The sequence below is a fragment of the Condylura cristata genome, unplaced genomic scaffold (assembly GCF_000260355.1).
Source record: "Condylura cristata isolate star-nosed mole 26May11 unplaced genomic scaffold, ConCri1.0 scaffold00038, whole genome shotgun sequence".
Classification (NCBI taxonomy): Eukaryota; Metazoa; Chordata; class Mammalia; order Eulipotyphla; family Talpidae; genus Condylura; species Condylura cristata.
In genome coordinates, this window is record NW_004567139.1 from 857,745 (window position 1) to 868,094 (window position 10,350).

Consider the following 10,350-nt stretch of genomic DNA (forward strand, 5'->3'; position numbering starts at 1 on the left):
CATGGATCTGAAAGTCTGACTGACCAGGGTACTGGCCCTGTCCCAGGTGGGGGCAGAGCTGCTGTGCTGAGGAGCTCGAGTTGAGGTCCACCATAGAGCCTCTGGAGAGTGAGGCGAGGTCGTAATAAGTGATGTGCATGAGCTAATGATCTTCCTTCTGTGCCCTGTAGCTCCTAGTGCCCCCATCAACTGGCGCCGCGGGAAGCTCTTAGGCCAGGGTGCCTTCGGCAGGGTCTATTTGTGCTATGATGTGGACACAGGACGAGAACTCGCTTCCAAGCAGGTCCAGTTTGACCCAGACAGTCCTGAGACGAGCAAGGTACTGCCTTCCCTGTGGTCTTTCAGTTCCTCCTCAACAAACATGCCAGTCTTGTTGCATAGACTGATTGTTTCAGACGTGAAAGGTTGCTTGCCCTTCATCCTTCCCTCAAGCTTCCTTGCTGTCCACCCTGCCCTGGTGCTAGAGTGAAGGGATTATGCTCCCAAGAGCACCAGACACCTGGGAGGGGCTGGGGTGAGGAGCTGAGTTATGTCAGAGAATAGTAGCTGCTGAGGGTTATGAGTGGTGCCAGAGAGCAGACCTGCCCCCTCAGCCTGTATGAGCCCTCAGCCCAGGTCTCTGGAGTTCAGCTTTAGGTGTGGCCTACAGTCACACTGGAGTGAGCAAATACAATAGTTATTTTACCTAAGACCTACAACCACTCTCCCACCCACTGCCTACCTTAGGAAGTGCCACCATCCCAAGAGCTGCCCTGCATGTGCCCATGGGCAGACAGTTGAGAGCCCCCCTTCTCTCCTGCTGACATTCACAAGGCAGGCAGACCCCTGTGAGGCCACTGATTGGGGCAGGCTAAGCTGAATCCAGTTGTCAAGGACTGCGGTGACCTCTGGGCCCCTCTCTCAGGAGGTGAGTGCTCTGGAATGCGAGATCCAGCTGCTGAAGAACTTGCAGCACGAGCGCATTGTGCAGTACTATGGCTGCCTGCGGGACCGGGCCGAGAAGACACTGACCATCTTCATGGAGTACATGCCAGGGGTATGTGCCTTAGTGTGCGAGACACACTTAGGTCCAGTCACCTAAGGCTCAGGGGCTCAGGAGAAGGTGAGGCAACAGCCAGACCTTGAGTAAGGAGGGCCACACTGCTTTAGTGGAGGGAGAAATGTCCCTGGCTGCCCCTGCTTGCAGTGTGGGGGGCCACACTGCCTGGTGAGGACCGCCTGCCCCCACAGGGGCGCGCCTGCCTCCTGCTGTGTGAGGCAGGATAGTCTCCTGCTTGTCTCTGAGCTGCCTAGCAGCTGCTAGCAAAGTGCCTGGCACATCAAAAAAAGGGTTTGGAGGGGTCACTCCTTTACTGCCATGGTTGGCCTGCAGTAGTCTCTCCTTCCTGAGGGGACTCCCTCTGATTCCTGTGGCTCTAGGGCTCAGTGAAAGATCAGCTGAAGGCCTACGGAGCACTGACAGAGAGTGTGACCCGAAAATACACCCGGCAGATCCTAGAGGGCATGTCCTACCTGCACAGCAACATGATTGTTCACCGGGACATCAAGGGTGAGCAGAGGCAGGTGTGGGGTTCCTAAGAACCTGGTCACTTCACCAGCTTGAACTCTGAAAAGTGGTTACGGGAATTGCTTCCTCGGGAGATGGGTGTGAGCCTCGCTGAGCAGCTTGGGAAAGTGCTGTGAAGTGCTCTGCAGTTGGCAGCCACCGTGCTGGTCCGCTCTGCAGGCTGAGGCGCCTTCCTGCTGGCTCGTCCCAGGCCACGTGTAATCACCTGGCCCTGCGGCCAGGGAGGCAGGGAAAGAGGGAGGATGGTGGAAGCTGCCCACACAGCCCGGGGTCGCAGCCTCCCCCTCTTGCCATAGGAGCCAACATCCTGCGAGACTCTGCTGGGAATGTGAAGCTGGGGGACTTTGGGGCCAGCAAGCGCCTGCAGACCATCTGCATGTCAGGCACAGGTATGCGCTCGGTCACCGGCACGCCCTACTGGATGAGCCCCGAGGTCATCAGCGGCGAAGGCTATGGAAGGAAGGCAGATGTGTGGTGAGCACTGGGCCCTTTCCCTGCTGCGCTGGAGCTTAGAAATGAGCTTTGGGGGCTTTGCAGGATGGCGAGGGAGGGAGACCCGCCTCTCGCCCGCCAGGGCAGGAGCAGGCCAGCGTGCCTTGCCCTGAGTTGCCGGGGTGCAGGGCCTGCAAGCGACACTGAGGCCATGTGCACCGTGTGTGCTTTACTGGCTGTTTCTCTTTTTTCTTTACTATTTTAATTAACAACTTTTTCTTACGTCCTTGTAATCTTTATAGTTCTCTGCCACCATATGCCAGTGCACCATCACCATATTCCCTGGGCTCATCCCTCCCCTGGCTCACCTCCCTCCCCTCCCCCTCCCTTGCTCATGCCTCCGTTCTTTGGTCAACTTGCTAGTTTTGACTTTTCCTTGACCTTTTGTTTGGTTTCTCCACACTCCATGTGAGTGAGACCATCCAGTGTGTATCTTTTTCCTTCTGACCAATCCCAGCAGGCCTGATCCCTTCCAGCTCCATCCATGTTGCTGGGAATGGCATGAGTTTGCCTTATGATCGCCGAGTAATATTCCATTGTATAAATGCACCACAACTTTGTGATCCAGTCCTCTCTTTTGGGGCATTTGGGTTGTTTCCACATATTGGCTATTGTAAATAGTGATGCAGTAGACATAGGGGTGCGGTGTCCTTTTGGATTGGTGCTTCTGTGTCCTTTGGGGAGACTCCGAGGAATCTGGGTCATAGTTGTTGTGCGTCACCGCCGCAGCCGGCCACCGCGGGCCAGCCAGCCGGGAGAGAGGTGCCTGTGTCCCCACAGCGTCGCCGGCTTTGGTCGCTTATGGTGGTGATATGTGCCACTCTTACTGGGGTGAGGTGGACCTTATTGTGGTTTAGATTTGCATTTCCCTGATAATTCATGATATCGAACATTTTTTCATGTTTGTTGGTCATTCGATTTCTCCTTTGGAGATGTATCTTTTTAGTTCTTCTGCCCACTTACTGCTGGGTTGTTTGTTTTGCTGAGTTGTATAAGTTTATAGATCTTTGATATCAGTTCCTTATCTGTCATATGGTATGCAAATATTTTCTCCCATTCAGTCGAATGTCTCTTTGTAGCACAGGATGTCTCTTCTGTACAGAGCTTTTTCGTTTGATGTAGCCCTCGCTGTTTATCTTCTCCTTTGTTTTCCTTCCTTCTAGAAGAATCCTCAAAGTTGTTTCTGAGGTTTCTGTCATGAGTGTTTTGCCTATGTTTTCATCTATATATTTTATGGTATCAGGTCTTATATTCAAGTCTTTTACCCACTTTAAGTTGATTTTTGTGTATGGTGTGAGACAGTGGTCTAGTTTCATTTTTTGCATATTGCAGTCCAGTTTTCCTAACACCATTTATTTAAAAGACTTTCCTCATTCCAGGGTAATTCTTTGCTTCTTTTTCCTAAGTTATTTGAGCATTTCTATGCTTTCCATTAGATTTCATTGGTCTGTGTGTCTGTTTTTATTCCATTGTCATGCTGTTTTTATTATGATGGCTTTGTAGTATTGCTTGAAGTCTGGGAGTGTAAGAGCTCCATTCTTCCTCCTTTTAGTCAGGAGAGCTTTCACTGTTTGGGATTTTTATATGAGCTGTGTTGTAAGCCCAAGTAGCAGCAGCTATGGAAACCAGGCCATGGAAATTACCCCTGATGTTCATTAAGTCTGTGGCGGGGGGCCCTCATGGTGGCACAGTGGGTTAAACCACAGCACTATGAAGATGTCTACAGCCACTGCAGCATGTGTTTGAGCCCCGGCCAGGGATCTGACCCACATGGCGCAACAGACCTCTCCTGTCCCGCCCGCTGCTCCCCTTAGCGTTGTATTTCAGTAGATCCGCCTGTTTTGCTCCCCACTCTGTCTGGTGAATCCTCTTAGCCTCACAGTATCCCAGTTCTTGTATGCATAAATAAACAAATCTTAAAAAAAAAATCTTTAAAGGAGTAGGATCCACTCTGAAAACTTAGATCGGCCTCTAAAGTAGCAGGCCTCAACTCCCTCTTTGAGTGGTCAGATGGCGTCAATATACTCTATGTTGCATATCCATCCCCTGAAAGGGTGTGGATATTTCCCTTAGAGCATGATGGTAGGCTGAATGATGGTCTCCTGATGTCCCTGTACTAATCCCTTTAATTTGTAAATGATACCATATATGGGCAAGGGCTTTTGTAGATGTGAATAAATGTAGAATTTTGAGATGGGGAGATCATCCTGGATTATCAAGGCCTGATACAATCAAGGGTCCTTATAAAAGAGAGGGCGGATGGTGTAGATGTGCCAGTGGAATCCAGATGCTGTAGTGATGTGAGCAGGGGCCACTAGCCAAGGCATGCAGGTGGCCTCTAGAAGCTGGGAAAGGCAGGGAGACAGATTCTCCCCTCAGAGCATCCAGAAGGAGCCATCCTTGCTAACACTGTCTTGCCCAGTGAGAACTAATTTTAGGTTTCCTGACCTCTAAAACTATAAGATAACAAGTTGGTCTTGTTTTTATGCCACTAAATTTGTGGCAATTTGTTACAACAACAATGGAAATTAATACTAACATCTTGGGAGCGTTTCTGTCGGAGCTGGAAGTGTACCATGCCCAGAAGCATACCAGTGGATGCAGGTTGATGAGGCCCGCGCTGACAAGGCTGACAGTGCTTTGAAGCCTCTCCTGGCCTTGGGACTCTACAGAGGTGTCAGCCTCAGCTTGTCTCTGCTGCCTCCGGTGTAAGAAAGTCGCCGCCTTTGACCGCCATGGGCAGGGCAGCCAGGAGCAGGCTGTGCTGAGCAGTAACCCAGGGCTCTCTCTCCAGGAGTCTGGGCTGTACTGTGGTGGAGATGCTGACGGAAAAACCACCTTGGGCAGAGTATGAAGCCATGGCCGCCATTTTCAAGATTGCGACCCAGCCTACCAACCCTCAGCTGCCCTCCCACATCTCTGAGCATGGCCGGGACTTCCTGAGGCGCATCTTTGTGGAGGCCCGCCAGAGGCCGTCAGCTGAGGAGCTGCTCACACACCACTTTGCACAGCTCGTGTACTGAGCTCTCAAGGCCGCTCTGCTGCCGGCTGCCTGCCTCGTGGGCAAGGGGCTGCCGTGGGGCCCAGCAAAATTGCTGCTTCACCCACGCAAGGCTGTGGACCACATTGCTGCAGTCCAGCCAGCGTTGGCCTGTGCCCTGTCCACTGCTGGGGCTCAGAGCCAGGGTGGGGGCTGCAGCCTCCAGGACTGGGAGCCCCCAGCCTGCCAGACACAGGAGCCTCCAGTGTCCTAAGTGTCCTAAGCTCAGCATGGAGGGAAAGGGGCTGGACAGAATGTGAGGAGCCCTGGTCCACCCCAGCGGGGCTGTATCAGCAGAACCACCAAGGGTCTGAGTAGTGTTACTTTCATTCAGAGTGTTACTTTGTTCTTCCCATGTCTGGAGACCACCAGGGCATCTCTGAGCTGGATGAGCCCACCCAAGCCTGAGGTCAAACCCAGCATCGCAACCAATGGAAGGCAGAGGCCTGGGCTGTGGTCTTCCTGAAGCCCCCAGGTCAGCTTTGCCAGTCCCTTGACCTTTACCAAAGATGAATGAAGCAAATGTATGCTGCCTTATTTAGGGACGGAGAGCCTGTCCTGCCTGCCCTTGTGACCCTGCTCCCATGCAGGGCCTGAGATGTGGAGCTGCCCCCACTAAGGGGGAGACCAAGTTTTGTCAATGCAATTGTCTGTTTTACAAGTTGGAGTCACTCTTACGCTGTACCCAGTGTCTAAACTGGAGACCGGTGTGCCCTCTGGGCTCTGAGCTCCCTGCTGTCCGCTTGGGCCTTGGGCTGGATTGGGAAGAGCTGAAAGCTCACCTCTGCTTCTGGTGAGCGCCCATCCTCCCACAGGAGCAGAAAGGAAAATGGACAGCATGGTGAAGGCGCTGACCTGGCTGGCCACCCTGACAGGGCTGTTCAAGGGGGGCGCAGGGTATTGCATCAGGCCTTCTGATTGGTGGCCTGCTAGGCCCGAGCCCTCCCCACCGGTGAAAGGAGGGCCCATAGGACCACCAACTCTGTCCAGAGCTGCCAGCTGTTCCTCCTTGGCCAGCCTTGCCCATTCCCATGAGATCTCAGCCTCTTTCCCTTCTTGCTCCTCCCCTGGAGGAGAGACAGCATGGGGGGCAGGGAGCCAGGATCTCCAAGCAGCTTAGAGTTGGCCTTATTTACCTCAGCCTGGGCGCTGGTCCTTTCTTCCGGCCCCTCCCCTCCAAAATGTGCCTATTGCTAGAGCTCCTCCCTCTCAACACCCAGTTTCCTTGGGAGTTGTCATTAAAGGAAAAAAAAAAAAAAAGCCAGTGCCCAGGGATGGGCGTCTCCAGGGAGCTGGGGACCAGCCTTCTCCCAGGGCCACCAGAACAAGCCAAAGCCTTCGGTGTATGTTGATGCACTTTTATGAATGTAGTTTCTATCGCTGTTTTTAGCCTTTTCACATCATGTAATGTGAGGCCTTGTACTTGTTAATTTATATCTCAGATCATATTTGATGGTTTTTATATATATATCAATCTAGACTGTTACAGGTGATGGACGCCTCAAGAGAGAAGAGGAAATCAAAGCAGCTGGCTTTGTAGGAATGTGTATTGCACGGTGCCGGTCGGGCTTGGGCCCTGCTCCCACCTCCCCCAGGGGCCTCTGAGGACAGAGAGCCTGCACTTCTGCCTCCACCTTGGCCTTGCCCAGGGTGGGGATGGCCACTCATCTCAACCAAAGCTGAGGGTGCCAGCTCTGGCCTCTCCACAACCTCCCACCCCCAGTGCCCGGCCCTCTTCTTGGGCCCACACCTGCCCCCAGTCCCCACGTGGTGCCAGGGCTGACAAGACCAGACGACTCTGTGTCCCAGGTTCAGGCTCCCAGAGCCCTGCCCCGGGGTCTTACCTCACAGGGAATGTTTTTAACATGAATTTGCCAATTAAGTCAACAAACCCCTGCACTCCAAAAACAACAAAAGATCCTGATTTTTTTGTGCCAAAAACTGTGGACATGCTGGCTCAGCACCCTCAGGACCAAGTGTTGTTAATTTATTGTTTCTTTTTTGTTAAATAATCCAGATGAAAAGTTGCGGTCCCGGATGGCCTGGGCCCAGGGGTTCTTGCGAGCAGCCGCCTAGCAGCCCCGGGCTTGCTGTGCGCAGGGCTGTGCCGCGCCGTCTGTCCCTCCTGCCCCCCCACCCGCTCCCCCGCTCTGTGTCTGTCTGAATTGTGGATAGTGCAGGAGACCCTGCAGCCAGTTATTTGACTATATCTTGACTGAGGGCTTGCAGTGCAAAGCCAGGCCAGTGTCGCGCATTACTTACAATAAAAGGGAACATTTATACCCAAGGAGTCCGCAGCGGTGCTTGGGGCCGGGAGGGAGGGCTGGGGAGCGAGTGTGCCTGGGGGGCGAGGGCCTGGCATGGCTTGGCTGCTGCCTAGGCCCTCTGGGACCCCACTGAGGTTGCTTCCTTCAGGGTGCACTTACCAAGGTGGCCCCTTTGGCCCCCTAGCCTGAGAATCACCTGTGACTGGGTTCTTAGGGCTGGGTGCCCGTGGTCTGCTGGCAAGGCAGGTACCAGGCCCCAGGGGGCACCTTGGAGCACTGGCCTAGAGCCCTCTGCCCTGAGACCCAGCCGCCCCACCCCCCGCCCTCATGCCCTCTGCATACTTAGCGCTAGCTCTGCCACCCCAAGCACCTAGGCCTGTCTGGCACGGAGCCCAGGTGTAGCTGCCCACCCCGTTACAGGGGCACATACGCAGGAACTTCAGGAGTGTGGACCACGCAGTGAAGTTTCTGGGAGTCTGCAGGTTGCGCCACCAACTCGACACGGCCGTTTAGAGAAATCAAGACAGTGGGGTCTGGGACAGGACAGCCCAGACGTCCTCCAGTTCTCTGCCTGGGGCACAGCCTAGGTGTCCCGAGCTTGCCTGCTAGATGTGCTGTGACCTGGCCCCTCACTGGCCAGAGCAGCAGATGGCTGCAGAGCAGCAAGACGGCTATTCCTCCTGGGGTGGGGACCCCCACCCCCCACTCCCGGGAGCCTGCGAAAGCAGGGCGGTGAGGAGGTAGACGAGCCTTCAGCAGCTCTTGAGTCTGCTGCTTCCTACCCTCGCTGACTTCCAGGGCAAGGGGGTCCAGGTAAGGGCTCAGCAGAAGGGTCTGCAGTGTACCCCAACGTACTAAGGTTCAGTGAGGCTGGGCACTGTCCCCCAATGAGGTCCTGGGCCTCCTGCTGCTTGTGCTTGCTCCCCTGGAGAACGGTGTACAACACTGCTGAGCGCCAAAGTGGAGTTTCAGTTTTGAGCAACCAAGACACTTGGGTCTTGACGGTGTGACGGCTGGCTGGGAAGAGGACACCCCCCCCTTGCTCAGGTGGACATGTATTTTCCCTGACAGCCCCGCCGCCAGGAGGCCTTACCTGTCCCCTTCCACCCACCTCCCTGAGGGCAAAGCTTCCTGCCACAAAGCACCCTGATCAGGCCACACAGTACAGAGTCAGGGTCTGTTGAAACATTTAAAATAGGGTTCATCACAACAGTCAGAACTGGCAGAAAGAAGGGAGAAGCGGGGAACATGGCGGCTGCCAGCCCCCTACCAGTCTCTGTGGCACTCAGCCTGGCGGTGCTTTAGCTTCTGCTTCTTGCTTCTTGACTCCAGTGGTGTGAGATGGTCCCAATCACACTGGGCGGTGGGGGGCAGGGAGCAGGCAGCAGGCGGGTGCAGCAGGGCCGGTCACTTCCTCCTCCCCTCCCCCACGGCCCCCCCAGCCGGCCCTCCCTCCTCCAGTCTCCGTGGCTCAGGACCAGGCTAAGGGCAGAGGTAGATGGGGAGACGTGGGGGCCACCTAGGGCACCGGGTGGCAGTGAGGGAGCGTGGGACCCTGAGGGGGGCATGCTGACTCCTTGCTGGAGAAAAGGCACCTAGGTAGGGAAGCTGGGCTTGGGGGCCTCCCAGGGGACCGTGGGCTGAGGTGGGGTAGACTGAAAGAAGCAGGAAGCAGGGTGGAGCAAACCCCCATCCTGTTTCCCAAACCCCCACCCACCAAGGGGGCGAGGGAGTCGAGGAGCAGGCAGGACCTGGCCCCGCAACCCCTGGCCTCCAGCCTCCGGAGCTCACAGCCTCGTCCCTCCCCACCCTGCCCTCCCTTCAGAGCCCAGGTCCAATTTCTTCCCCGCCCTTCCCTGCCTGGAACGGGAAGGGAGTGGGGTCAGGGGCATCAGGCTGTCTTGGTGCCGGGGTCCACCTCCTTGTGGGCCCAGAGCTCCTTGTGCTGCTTCCGGCCGAAACCCTCATCGTAGTTGCCTTTGCTCTTAAACAGCTGCTGAAAGTGGGGTTTGCAGTAAAATTCCCCGTGCAGCGCCGCATAGCTGCCCAGGCTGCAGAAGCAGAACAACTGTGGTCAGGTCAGGTCAGGTCAGGACTGGAAGGCCGGGGGCAGGGCAGGGCAGGCAGGGCAGGGACGCACCTCAGCTTGGTGTGACAGTGCTTGCAGCAGAAGCAAGAGCTGTGAAAGATGAGCTTGTCGGCCACCAGCCGCTCCATGGGGTACACAGTCTTCTGGCAGGCAGCACAGGTCTCCTTCACCTGGGCCCGGATGCTGAAGGACTGCGGGGGGCAGAGACTCAGCACCAGCCTCACCCGTGCCCCCCTTTCTTCCCCCAGATCCCCGGAGTCCTACCTTGGAGCGCTGAACAGTGCTGCTGCCACCACTGCCTTTGGCTTCCTGAGGAAGAGGGCCAGTCAGGGCAGGGGCAGCAGCAGGATGCCCTGGACCATCTCGGCAGGCACCTGCCCAGAGCCCAGGGGCACTTGCGGGGGGACAGGGGGGTGGGGGGGCACTGGGTGGCCGGTAAACGCACCCTCTGAACCCCTCCCTTGCCTGGCGGCCCTCCCTCCAGGCTGATCACCTACATGCGAGGGGGTGGCCTGGGCAGCTCCGGCAGCCTGGAACATGGCTCTGGGAGGTGATGGTGGCGCGGGGTGAAGACGCGGCACCCGTTAGGTTCTGCAAAGGGAAGTCGGTCGCTCGGGAGGGGCCCCCCAGCCTGCAGGGTGCGGGTGGGGTGTTTACAGGCAGGGGGCTGGAGGGGCTGTGGTTGGGACTTTCCCTAAGTCATTTCCTGTTGCTCTAGGTCTCGCCACTTCCGCCCCTCACCCACCTACCCCTTCCCCCGCCCGCCCCCCAGCTGCTCCCCAAGGGGCAGGGGTCCCTGAGTGGAACGAGGGGTCGCGGGAAGAACACAGCGGGCAGCGGCTGAGGGCCCGGGCTCCGCGCAGCCGCCCTGTGCACCCCGCGGACACGGCCCCGC

The 10,350-nt window shown here is 56.3% G+C and overlaps 2 protein-coding genes across 5 annotated transcripts in view; one reads left to right on the forward strand and one right to left on the reverse strand.

Moving 5' to 3' along the window:
• The window catches only part of MAP3K3 (mitogen-activated protein kinase kinase kinase 3), a 47,604-nt gene extending 40,224 nt beyond the window's left edge, over positions 1 to 7,380 (forward strand). For all 4 annotated transcript variants that reach the window (XM_012733051.1, XM_012733052.1, XM_012733053.1 and 1 more), the window contains 5 exons: positions 171 to 319; positions 905 to 1,036; positions 1,420 to 1,549; positions 1,864 to 2,041; positions 4,854 to 7,380. In XM_012733051.1, coding sequence (XP_012588505.1) covers positions 171 to 319; positions 905 to 1,036; positions 1,420 to 1,549; positions 1,864 to 2,041; positions 4,854 to 5,082 — 818 coding nt within the window. In that variant the 3' untranslated portion in view covers positions 5,083 to 7,380. The remainder of the gene's footprint in view (positions 1 to 170; positions 320 to 904; positions 1,037 to 1,419; positions 1,550 to 1,863; positions 2,042 to 4,853) is intronic.
• A 1,156-nt stretch (positions 7,381 to 8,536) lies between these two features.
• LIMD2 (LIM domain containing 2) lies at positions 8,537 to 10,174 on the reverse strand. The gene is made up of 4 exons (XM_004693427.2): positions 9,953 to 10,174; positions 9,720 to 9,764; positions 9,507 to 9,646; positions 8,537 to 9,417 (listed from the first exon to the last, which is right to left on the reverse strand). The coding sequence occupies exons 1-4, from the start codon at positions 9,992 to 9,994 to the stop codon at positions 9,258 to 9,260; spliced, it is 387 nt and encodes a 128-aa protein (XP_004693484.1). The 5' UTR covers positions 9,995 to 10,174; the 3' UTR covers positions 8,537 to 9,257.
• Between the last annotated feature and the right edge of the window lie 176 nt (positions 10,175 to 10,350).

Excerpts from the sequence above, each read along its gene's own strand:
- LIMD2 (XM_004693427.2), bottom strand. The coding sequence starts at position 9,994 with ATGTTCCAGGCTGCCGGAGCTGCCCAGGCCACCCCCTCGCAT. Across the intron at positions 9,647-9,719 it reads GCACTGTTCAGCGCTCCAAG|TCCTTCAGCATCCGGGCCCA; the intron begins GTAGGACTCCGG and ends TGCCCCCCGCAG. Across the intron at positions 9,418-9,506 it reads CACTGTCACACCAAGCTGAG|CCTGGGCAGCTATGCGGCGC; the intron begins GTGCGTCCCTGC and ends CTGCTTCTGCAG.